This window comes from Benincasa hispida, chromosome 5, assembly GCF_009727055.1.
Source record: "Benincasa hispida cultivar B227 chromosome 5, ASM972705v1, whole genome shotgun sequence".
NCBI classification, from domain to species: Eukaryota; Viridiplantae; Streptophyta; class Magnoliopsida; order Cucurbitales; family Cucurbitaceae; genus Benincasa; species Benincasa hispida.
This window is the reverse complement of record NC_052353.1, coordinates 8,952,733-8,965,726: the sequence shown is the minus strand read 5'-3', so window position 1 is coordinate 8,965,726 and position 12,994 is coordinate 8,952,733. Positions and strand designations below refer to the sequence as shown.

Below are 12,994 nucleotides of genomic sequence, written 5' to 3'. Positions count from 1 at the left end.
GTTAAACTAAAAAAAGCACTTTAATTTCAATGCAAAATGGACATTAAATTAACGAATGGGACACCCAAGGGGTGTTCGCTGTGGCAACAACTCGGATATTTGAAATTATTTTTCTTTATTATTATTTTTTTAGCATCATGGTTAGGTTCAAGTTCTAGGTTGTAGACATAATAATTTAATATTATTATTGAATGAGATCTACTCTCAATTGCTCTAATCATAAAAAAAAAAAAAAAAAAAACGAATAGAATTTAATTTTCAATTTCTCTCAACCATAGATAATTTGATCTTCCAATGCTATTCTATAAGATTAAACCAAAATAGAATTTTAAAAAAAACAGGAATCAATTTAACACAAATGATGAAGTACAAGAAAAGAATCCTTTTATTATTGTTTTTTTTCCCACGTATAACATTTTTCCTTAATAATAATATTCATAGTCATAAACTATTTGTATGAATAAAAACTAAACTATAATGAAATTAATTAAAAGACATTATATGGTCAAGCTCAAAATATGAATGAATCGCTAAAGTTAGCATTGCCCAACTAGTATGTGGATATATATTAGTGACCAAGAGATTTGTGGTTCAAATTCATCCCCATTATTGTATTTTGTTTCTATTTTGAATAAACACGAACTCGCTTGAAATAAATTAAGTTTCCTTATCAATGATATGTGGGGAAATTGCCGATTTTGACCCAAAAAGTTTTTTCCAATTCAAAAGTAACCTCATTTTTAAAATATGTTTTCTTTAACCTATTTTCCATCTTTTCAGTCTTTATGTAGAGAGACCCACCACGTAAAAGTACCATTTTGCCTCTCAATAAATAGTCATTTAATTGCCTTAAATATGAAATTACCCAATTTACCTAACTCACATATCTTAAATGAGAAACTTCAATTTTCAATTTTACATTTTGTTTTCAAGATACAAATGTTGTACATGAGGGTCTCAACTTCAGATAAATAATCCTTTTCAGAAAGTCCCAAGTTCAAAGGAACAATTTCTTTCCTTTTTGAGAGTTAGGCAAGTATGTTGAACAATAGTCTTTTATTTTTGATGTTGAAAAATAGTCATTTATCTCGTAAAGTTAAGTTTGTAAGTAAGTCTTTTATCTCATGAAGTAACTTTAGAAGATAAACTTACAACATTACGAGACAAATGACAAGGAGTTTCAAACTAATTTACATACTTCCCACTATTGCATCTCGTGAGCTTTTTTCACAATACATCTCGTGAAGTTACTTCACAAGACAAACTTCACAAGACAATCTTTTGTCTTGTAAAGTTGAGTTCATTTCTATCTTTTGTCTCGTTCACAAGACAAACTTCACAAAACAATCTTTTGTCTCGTAAAGTTGAGTTCATTTCTATCTTTTGTCTCGTGAAGTAACTTTACAAGACAAACTTATAACTTCCAAGACAATCTGTTTGTATTGTAGGGTTGTACGTTTCTCTTGTAAAGTTAATTCACGAGACAAAAGGTATAATACTAACTCAACTTTACAAGACAAACGACTACTTTTCAACATAAAAAAATAAAAGACTATTTTTCAACATTCTTAACTTTGTTGGAACTCTCAAAAAGGAAAGAAATTGTTCCTCTGAACTTGGGACCATCTAAAAAGGATTATTCCTTTGAAGTTGAGACCTTCGCGTAAAACATTTCTATCTTTTAAACAAAATGTAAAACTGAAGATTAAAGTTTCTAATTTAAGATATGTGAGTTAGGTAAGTTGGAGGATTTCATATTCAAGGTAATTGAATGACCATTTATTGAGGAACAAAATGGTATTTTACGTGATCCCTCCACTTAAAAACTGAAAAGATGGAAAAGAGGTTAAAAAAAGTAGTTACTTTTGAATTGGAAAATTTTTTTTGGGTCAAAATCGGCAATTTCTCGACTATGTGTTAGTTATCAATTTAACTTCTTGACTTTTTTTTTTTTCTTTTTAACTTTTTTAGGAAAGTAGTTGAGTTATATATATATATATATATATTTTGTGAGTGTGCATCTAAAATTTCATCAAAACTATTAAAAAAACATTATAAATATATATTTAATATTCCATTTTTCCTAAAAAGATATTATAAAATAATTAAAATATAGTATAAGTATATTTCAAACCAAATATTACATTAGATTATATATACACACACATATATACATATATATATATCTGGCTGTTATGAGTTTTATCACTGAACTAAATTAACTTGGGTATAGAGTCCAAAGATTGAAAGGAATTGAATTTGATGGGGAAAGCAATTGCATTCTCTCCATTCTCTCCTCCATTCCTCACCTCCCACACCCAATCCTGAACCAACCATCCTTCTTCTGCCACGTGTCACTCATATATCCAAACTGCCAAAGAAATCCTCACCTTGTTATTCCTTCCATCCCTCTTTTCTTCACACACATCACAGCTTCCTCATCAACAATTCCCACTCCCTTTCTCTTCTCTTCTCTTCTGATATGCAAACTGATATATCCCCCCTTTTTTCCATCTTTTTTTCTTAATTAACAATAAAAAAATTTAAAAAAAAAATGAATCATACTCGTCTACACACTGATTGTTACATCTACTAACTTTCTAATATGATTACATTTTCGTTGGTCTATACGATTATGTTAAGTAGATAAAGTAAACTTTTGAACCACTAAAAATACAACGTATCAGAAAGTCGAAACCAGTAAGTAAGCTCTTACTTCCTCACATACTCAACACAATTTTGAAAAAAAAAATGTAAAAAAATCCCTCTATTCCTAGTCTTCCCTCACAAGCACACAACTGAACTTTCTTTCCTTCCAAACAGATAAAATTTGTGGCTCTTTTTAAATTTCCTTTCTCAACCTCCTATTTCAGTTTGTGTTCCTAATTTAGTCTTAGAAAACATATAAGAAAAGAAGAAAAACAAACCAAAGCCAAAGTCCCACACCCTCATTTCATTTCTCCTCCATACACAAGAAGATAAGGAGAAAAAGAAAGCACCCCCCCCACAACCAAAAAACAACATCCAAATAAACTTCCTTCTTCTTCTTCTTCATCACTCCCTCAACTACTGAGAGAGCGATAAGAAAAAGGAACAAAGAAAAGAAAAACAAGAATGGCAGTTTGTACAGTGTACACAACCCAATCTCTAAACTCAACCTTCTCATCATCATCAACAAAATCCCACTTGGGATTCCACCAAAAGAACCAACAACTAGTTTTCTTGAGTAGCAATGGGAAGAAATGGGGAAGCAGCAGTAAAAGAGATGGTCTCAACACTGTGACTAATAACAATTCTTATGTGATAACATGCTCTGCAGGTGACCAACAGACAGTAGTGATTGGTCTAGCAGCAGATTCAGGGTGTGGGAAAAGCACTTTCATGAGAAGGCTAACAAGTGTATTTGGAGGAGCAGCAGAGCCACCAAAAGGTGGTAATCCAGACTCAAACACACTCATCAGTGACACTACTACTGTCATTTGTTTAGATGACTACCATTCATTAGACAGAACAGGGAGAAAAGAGAAAGGAGTCACAGCACTTGATCCAAGAGCCAATGATTTTGATCTCATGTACGAACAAGTTAAAGCAATTAAAAATGGTGTCTCTGTTGATAAGCCTATTTACAATCATGTCACTGGCCTTCTTGACCCTCCTGAGCTCATTAAACCCCCTAAAATCCTTGTGATTGAAGGCTTACACCCCATGTAAGTTGTTTCTTATTTTCCCTTTTCTCTCTCATTTTTTTTTTCTACAAAGGAATTGGGTAGTATATAATAAAGAAAAGACAATAACAAAGGTATCATGTGTTTATGTATTTGGTTTATTTTAAGAATTAATCAAGGAAAATGGTTAAATTGAGAAGAATTCTTAGAACTCAAGGACATAGATGTACAACCTATAGAACAGATCCTGTTCAAGTAAGGTCGTTAAATTGAGAAGAATTCTTGATTTGGTGTCTGCAATGGTTTATAATTTTATTGTTGTGACACTTCAATAAACAAATATACCAATGTCATACATAAAGAATGGTGGCATGTCAAATTACTCATTAACCAGTTTGTGCAGAGTGTAGAAGCATGTATAATTGGAAAGCTAATTGCAGTTAACTGAACTTTTTTTTTTTTTTTTTTTTTCACTGTTTGAATAATGCCTAGCTTAACTAAGTATTACCCTTTTATCCTAAATAGGTATGATTCAAGAGTAAGGGACCTGTTGGACTTCAGTATCTACTTGGACATCAGCAATGAAGTTAAATTTGCATGGAAAATTCAGGTTCCTCTAAATAACTATCTCCCTTTACTGCATCTACTTTTGTAGTTTAGGGGCTGTTTGTGTGTGTAATAGAATTGTTATGTAGAGTTATGTGATCGTCTTTTTTTAAATCAAGAATTTATAAACCTGAAAATACTTATCTTTAAGGGAAAAAAAAGGAAAAAAAATTTATTTGAGCTCCGTTAAGTAACCATTTAGTTTTTTAAAATTAAGCTTATAATAACTACTTCTACTTGTGGTCTTATTTGTCTAGTTATCCCCTATTATTGGTGTTTTCAAATTCCAAGCTAAGGTTTTAAAAACATATTTTTGTTTTGAAATTTCACAATGAATTCAAATGTTTCTCCAGAAAAAAATGGCAAGAAAACACACCCAAATTTTCAAAAAACAAAAAACAAAAAATCAAATAGTTATGAAATTCTTTATGAATCTTTTAAAACCACATGGTGTTTGTAAATAATGGTTTTAATATGCATAACATCCCTACCTTTTACGTGTAATCCAATCATAATTTTTTTAAAAAAATAGGTTTGAATACGAACTCAAGATATATTTGGAAAACAACTTCTCAAACAAGTCAAGCTTTTATTTCAAAAAGCACAAACCAGTTTCTAAACTCAACTCAAAAGCACATTTCTGCCTCCATTTGTCTACAACCTGACTGCATTAAACACCATTAACAGAGGGACATGGCTGAGAGAGGACACAGTCTTGAAAGCATCAAAGTGAGTATCGAAGCCCGAAAACCTGACTTTGATGCCTATATTGGTAAGATTTGAAGGAATTTAAGATAGTACCAAGTGTTATAGATGTCCCCCAAAAAAGAAAATGGGGTTATGAAATATAACTAATGTGTGAAAATATATGAAATTGCAGACCCTCAGAAGCAATATGCAGATGCAGTGATTGAAGTGTTGCCAACAAAACTGATTCCAGATGATAATGAAGGAAAAGTTTTGAGAGTTAGGCTGATAATGAAGGAAGGGGTGGAGTTTTTTAACCCAGTTTATTTGTTTGATGAAGGCTCTACAATTTCATGGATACCATGTGGAAGAAAGCTCACTTGCTCTTATCCTGGCATCAAATTCACCTATGGCCCTGAAACTTACTATGGCCATGAGGTAACAACTACAACTCACTCACTCAGTACCATTAAATTTCATCAAATTAATTCATAAGTTTTTAGTTTATGTTTGGAAGTAATGATTGAAGTAGTAATTTTAGAAAAAGAGATTTAGGTAAAATTAGTTTTCATACAATATGTTTGGTTCCAAATTTTTATAAGTGATTTTGGATCATAATGTTTCGTTCTAAAGTGAAATTATTAAAAAAGAAATTTTCTATTTGAGAAATTATCCCTAAATAAAAGGACAAATCTGGTATTTCAATAAATGAATCAAATAGAGTCATATGTTTATGGTGATTCCCGATCAACTAATTATTAAAAAAAATAATTTTAAATCTAAAATCAATGTTCAACGTTTTCTACATATCAATATTTGAAAGGAAAGTGGTTTTAGTCATGACAAAAGTAAATTTGACGATTCCAAAATCACTACCAAACATACCCTAGAACATTTTCGTTTTTTTGTTTCTGTTTCTTCATTTTCAAAATTTTAAGGACAGAAGTGTTTTCATTGTGAGTGTGTTTGGTTATTTTGCTTTTGTTTTTTATTTTTCTTGAAAAATGTTTTCCAAAACGTTAGTGAAATCACTATAAAACCATTTTTGTTCTTTTCATTTTCAAGAATTGTGCACGTTTGTTATTATCATTTTCTCCTGATATGTGATATCTAACAAACTTTTAGAAATCTTTTTAAAATTATAATCCAATTCTAAGATCTACAAGCAATCAAATTATGTTGTTTTGTTTTTGAAATTTATTTATCCAATGAAGCCAATATTTATTATTTTTTGCTCTTAAGTTGTACTTACCATGTTAAAATTTTAATATTAAATTATACATTTAGTTCTCATCATTTAGGCCTTCTTTCAATTTGATTTCTATGATTTAAATTAAAATTTCAAAATGGTTTGAGTTTGGTTACAATTTGACCACTATGGTCTAGTCTTAATTACAATTTGATCCATATAACACCTTGGTACAATTTGAACTCCATGTTCTTATGTTTTTAAAAGGTTTAAATATTACTTTTAGTTTTAGTTCATTTTGGTCTCCTTATTTTGAACTTTGGCTAATTTTGGTCCATGTAATTTCAGAATGTTTACTTTGGTCCTTATACTTCTACCTTAGTTTATTTTGGTTTTTGAACTTTGAAAAAGTTACCGTGGAGAAAAAAAGAAAAAAAAAATATTTTGAAAGTACATGGACTAAAAAGAACAAAAATTAAAAATAATGGGACCAAAATGAACATTTTAAAAAATATAGGGACCAAAATGAACCAAAGCCAAAAGTGCAAGGATCAAAGTAGTATCTAAATATTTTTAAAATTTGTAATGTGGTCCACATGATTTAGTTATACATTTGATTTTGTTGGATTAACCATCAACCTGAGATGTTAATAGGTAGGGGTGTTCAAAAAACTCGATGACCCGAAAAAACCGATCAACCCAACCTAATCCATGCAGTTTGGGTTGGGTTGGGTTCAAATAAATGAAAATTTTATAGGTTGGGTTGGTTCATGGGTTCACCTAATATAACCCAAACCAACCCGAATTTATTATTAACTTTAAAATATATTTTTTTATTACTTATAACACAATTATTTATACATATATTGATTTTAATTTTATTTAATTTCAATATTTTTTGAATAATTTATTCCCCAACAATTCTTAAAAGTAGTTTATTTGTCCTTTAGAAAAAAAACACTATATAAATTGAAATTGGGTTGTTAATCGTAATTCAATATAAGAAAATAATTAAATTAGATTTTTACATATTTACGTTTTGCTACTTTTTAGAACAAAATTTTGAATAAACGACCCGATTAACCCGAACCAACTCAACCCAAATATTTTATGGTTGGGTTGGGTTCATTTTTTAATAAGGGTTATTTGAGTTGAAAAAATTTACAACCTGAACAATTGAGTCGGGTCTAAAAAGTCTTTCAACCGAAAAACTATAGAACTAAATTGAAACAAAATCCAAACTATATCGACTAACTTGAAAGTTTTAAAATCATAGGAACCAAATCTGAACTAAATTCATAATTTTAAATTGGTTGAATTACAAATTTGGTCTCTATGATTTGGTAAAAGTTAGAATATATGGTTTTAAAAGTTAGAATTTAGTTCTTATAGTTTAATAGAACTTCGTAAATAGTCTATTTAGTTTAGTAAAATATCATAAATAGTCCCCATAAAATCCTTATATATAGATTATTCAGGAGAATTTTATCCAACCATAGACACTAAATTCTAATTATGAACTATAGAAACTAAATTCTAACTTTATCCAAATCATAGGGACCACATTAATTGGGCAATGACATTAGGTAATACTTTTTGAGATAATAATTAAGTGTATAACAACCTTTAAAAGAAAATTACAAATATAGCAAAATTATCACAACCTTATATACACTTCTACTAATGAATGATCTATCACTAATAGATTTCAAAAACAAAATCTAAATTTTGTTATATTTGCAAATTATTTTACATTTATGGTATATTTATAAAATTTTTTAGTCTGATCGTTATATTTGTAACTGCCCTAGGCAATTTAACCATTTAAATTTGCATTTTTCGAAAAGAAATACGAAAAAGAGAGGAGAACTCACAGTTGTATCCGCACACGAAGTGTTTGATGAAATGTCTGAATGGCAATTTTCAGGTATCAGTGCTGGAAATGGACGGGCAATTCGACAGGTTGGACGAACTCATCTATGTCGAAAGCCATCTAAGCAACCTGTCGACAAAATTCTATGGTGAAGTGACTCAACAGATGCTGAAGCATTCAGACTTCCCTGGAAGCAACAATGGCACGGGCTTCTTCCAAACCATAATCGGATTGAAGATCAGAGATCTGTACGAGCAGATTTCTGCCAGCAGGGCCAAGGCACCGGTTGAGGCCGCAAAAGCCTGAAATTAGGGCGTCCGTCGAGCGAGAGGATTTTCTCAGGCGCTGGCCAATTTCTGGATTTGGTTTTCAATTCAAGCTTTGTGTTTAATTAGGCTGTTTTACAATGAATCGTTGTTCTGAATTTCCTGATCGGTGGAGATTTGTAATGTAAAAAAAAAAAAAAAAAAACCCTAAAAAGGAATCGAAAGGAGAAATGAAACGCAAATTGTAGCAGTTTTGATTTCATTGTTTCTTGTTCTTCTGGCTTCCACTCATCGTTATGGACTGGACGGGTTTATTATTATTATTTTAAATTAAATGTGGGGAATGAAAGGAAGAAAGCTCCCAAAAAATTTAAAAAAAAGACCACTTAAAAAAAATTTATAAAAAGGGTTAAAAATCACTCTTAGTCCATAAATTTTCATATGATTAACCATCTAATCCTCAAACTTTGATTTGTAACGATTTAATCTCTATACTTTCAATTTTATAACAATTTAGTCATTGACTTTACTAATTAAACAATTTAGTCCTTGAACTTTAAAATTTGTAATGATCTAGTCTGTGTTATAAAAATTAATGTTAAAGTTTAATGAAATTTCATAATCGTTAAACTAGTTAGAGACTTAATATTTTTACAAAATACAAAGTTTACATCATAAAATATTAATAATCGACCTCTAATTTTGATAAGTTTTTTCCATTAAGGACTAAATTGTTCCAATGTTGAAAGTATAAGGGCTAAGTTGTTACATACTAAATTTCAAGGACTAAATTGAAATCATAGGAATCAAATCGTTACAAACTAAAGTTCAAGGATTAAATTGTTTTTCATGAAAATTTTGGACCAAAAGTGTTTTTAAACTTTAAAACTATCCTGTACAATTCTTTATTGAATAGATCCCTAGTTGCACAAAGATAAATTCTACCGGAGCACTTAAGTATTTTTCAAAATAAAATTTTACGAACATTTCCAAAACAAAGCTTTCTAACTTTTGGATGGCGTCACCAATATTTTTTTGATTTATTTTTTCTTTTACAACTCTTATTATAGTCTTCTCTTACTTTCTTGCTCTTTCATTCTCTCTCATTTGTTCTTGGTTCACTTTCTAGCTTTTGACTTCTATACTTATTACAAGATTGGTTGTAATTTTAAAATGGTTAAAATGGTTAAAATCACTTATATTATTTTCAGAATTGTTCAAAAAATCTTTTTAACTATTCAAAATCAATTTTAATAATATGAAAAATGTATTTAAAAATATTAAAATTAAACAATAAATTGATTTTAAATGATTAAATACATATTTTCAAGTGAATTCAAATACAATAAAAGTGATTTTTAAAATTTCAAAATCACTCCCAAACATTATATTTAGTTTGTTTAGTTTATGTAAAAATTTTGAATATTGCCATAGATACCCATTGCTGAAGGTAAAAAAAACAATACTACAACCATTTAAACCTTAGTTGTTAATCGTCAATTTGTAAACGGTAACATATGATCTCTATAATGACAATTAAAAAAAAAAGTACGCATATTTTGATTGAATTTTTCGTACATTTACGTAAATGTGATAAATGATGATAGTTAGAACTGTCAGAAAAATGGAACAGACAACGGTGGTTCTGTATGATCATCAAAAAGAGAAATGATAGTATGTGAATTTACAAAAAGCCCCATGATTCGATTTGGACAAAATGACGTCTTTTTTGCATAACTTTCATAATAGGCTATTAAAAATCAGTGCAAACTTATTTTTGTAAATTATTAATATAAATTAGTTTTTTCTTTAATTGAAGTTAATGACTTTTATTTAAGGTAGTGTCTCCTGAATTGGAGGATGGTGGCATAAAACCTCACTGAGTTCCTGGTAAGTCCAGAGTCGAACTCAGGGACTTGAGAAAACAGGTTGCGGTGGTAATTTTTAGAAAACTTTGTGCTAACCGGTAACTCAAATAGTTGTTTGGTTTTGTTGATTACGGTAATGAAAAATAAACAAATGCGGCAGATTTGAGAAAAGTCTGATTGTGTGATAGATGCACTGAGTATGCGGATGAACGGGTTGAGAAGGTCTTTAGCTAGCATTACCTGGGAATGCATCAGACTATGCGATCATGCTACACCCATGCACAACAAGCCATTTTCCAATGCGAATGCGGTGTTCCTAAGTCTAGGACGCATGTGTTGAATGCAAAAGTATCCATAGAGCTTATTCCTAAGTCTCTACTCTTTCCCCATGCGATGATGCAAGATGCACAAAGGCAAGGTGACCGCACACAATCATATCCCATCTCTAGGATGCATGCGATGCGTTAATAGCAAACAGTGCTTATTCCTAAGCTCCTATCTCTTGATTATGCATTTTCATCTGACTCTTCCGAGCCTATATTCTAACCTGACTTTTCCAAGCCTAGATCCTGTCCTTAGACTACCCTCTTGAGTATCTCTAATGGACAAATGAAGCATACATAATACAAGATAATCACATAGAATGAAGATCCCCTGTTAAGCTAGCTAAGTGCTTCTCAACCCATTCAATAGATTTAGCTATTCATGCGTAAATAACAGAGAGTGAACAGATATAGAGAAGTAACTTCCATTTCTATAAATGAGTTTGAGTACAAAATAACAATGGAAGATAAAGGTAGAGAGCCTGGTAGCAATTCCTTATTGACCGAGGCTTTTACACTGGCAATCTCTATTTCGCGTTCAAAAGATATTCCTGTTTCCATAGAAGTTGGCCCTCTCTCTGATCTTGAAGCTTCCAGCGCTCTCCCAAGCTTACCGGAACGATCTGTCGCATAACCTCCTTCTCTCGTGTCCGTCTTAAAAATAAAAAGAAAATCTAAGAACAAGGCTAACTGTCTAGGAAAAATTCTCTAACTCTCAGAACTTTCGAACCTTTTCTGAAGGATGCCTTTGTATTTATAGAGCTTCGGGTGAAGAACGACTTCTCTCTTATGATTGCACAGATGGGATGGCTTTAATTCCCTGATTGATGCGTCAAAATTTTCACCGAAAAGCTGAATTACTTGTTATCCGTTTAGCGGCTGTCAACTTAATTCGGATTTAACTGTCATCAGCTTTCTGTCCCATCGTGATTAATTATGCCTTTCACCCAGATGTGCCCACCAAGTTGTGCCAGCTCTTTGCGGCAATCCTTCTTGAGCAGATGTTTGCGAATACAAATCACACAAAGCCTTGCGGTAATGTTGCGCTCATCCGTTGATTTCTTATGATCGCTCTTTTCGCTTTGTGTCAACGCATATTCTGCATAAAAATAAAGCAATCAACTGTTTCTATGTGATGAACGCATGCGACCGCAATATTATGAATTTGATGCTTTTTGGACGCAATCTAACATGTTTTATCAACGCAAGCCAACATTGTTTAAGAACTTAGCACTATAATAACGTGCATTTCTGCCCGTTATCACACCCCTAAATTTAAACAATGCTTGTAAGCATAAGCTAAAGATTTCCTTTAGCAAGTCGACCGCAAATCTCTTCTCCTAGTTTTCTCAAGGATACTTCATTCAAATCCTATACACCAAAATTTCCTTAAGTCTTATTCAAGTCTCCTTTTAAAATATTTCTAAGACCTAGGGACCGCAAGCTTAACCTTCAAAAGGACTTTACTAAATTCCAGGACATCGCATGATTTATTTCAAAAAGAAAACTTTTCCACCAGGGTATTAAATGATTTTATCCTTGCATATTTCTTGACATTATTATTATTTTTTTACCTTACGCTGATTCAAGTGCCTTGCCTTCATTTTGGCTTGCCCCCATGTGTGTCATGTGGACATCCAACTATGAGCAATGCGCTCTTTCTTAGACTAAACTCATACCTACTTGGCAGCGCAGTTGCGGTCATTTATTTATGCGTTGATCTTGGCAACTTACTTTCATTTTGGCTTGCCCCCACGTGTGTCATGCGGACATCCAACTATGGGTAAGTGCCTTATCAACATGGGTTTTCCTATTGCGTTGACAGCGGAGTTGTTATTCAAAATTTTCCGCTTTTTATTTTTATTTTTAAAGAATACCAAGGTTGAAAATAAATACCTCACCTCCAAATTTAAAATGCGCCAATGTCCTCATTGCCAAAAGATTGAAAGAAGTCATGCGATGTTCTTAGAAAGCTTTGTAAAGAGAGTTTGAAAGAAAGCTAGCAGACCCCTAACTTCTAGAAATATTTCATGAGGTGACTGTCTTAAAATTAAGTTGACTCGAGTATATACGAAAAAATAGAAGTATGTGTCTCATCATTGAAATCATAATTGGCAAAGAGACAACATGCGGTAACTTACTAAGTTTATCCATGTCAAATAATTGCGGTAATCAAAGAGGATGTGGTGATAAAACTTTTAAAAATAAAATGCGATGCGATAGTGCAAAATTTAAAATAAAGTTAAGGAAGAATACAACCCCCAAATTTGCACTGTCGCCCACATTGTGTATTGATGCATCATTCTTTGTGGCGATCTATCTTCTTTGGATTGCGGTGATAGAATAAGATAAGTTGCTTCTTCGTGTAACACCTCCGCAATCCTGTGCCTTGATCGTTGCAAGAAAAACAGAGTGAGAGGGTCAAATAATTTTAAACAAAACAACATTATTTTACCGCAATTTCTCTCTTTTTTTTAGAGTAGTAAGTAAAATGCAGATAGATAAATGATGATTAAA

General features: G+C 31.5%; 1 protein-coding gene across 1 annotated transcript; it reads left to right on the top strand.

Annotated features, from left to right (window-relative positions):
* Positions 1-2,713: 2,713 nt before the first annotated feature.
* Positions 2,714-8,548, top strand: LOC120077869 (phosphoribulokinase, chloroplastic-like). The gene is made up of 5 exons (XM_039031955.1): positions 2,714-3,707; positions 4,191-4,275; positions 4,959-5,043; positions 5,152-5,396; positions 8,075-8,548. Exons 1-5 carry the CDS (start codon positions 3,115-3,117, stop codon positions 8,324-8,326), a joined length of 1,260 nt encoding a protein of 419 aa, XP_038887883.1. The 5' UTR covers positions 2,714-3,114; the 3' UTR covers positions 8,327-8,548.
* Positions 8,549-12,994: the final 4,446 nt, after the last annotated feature.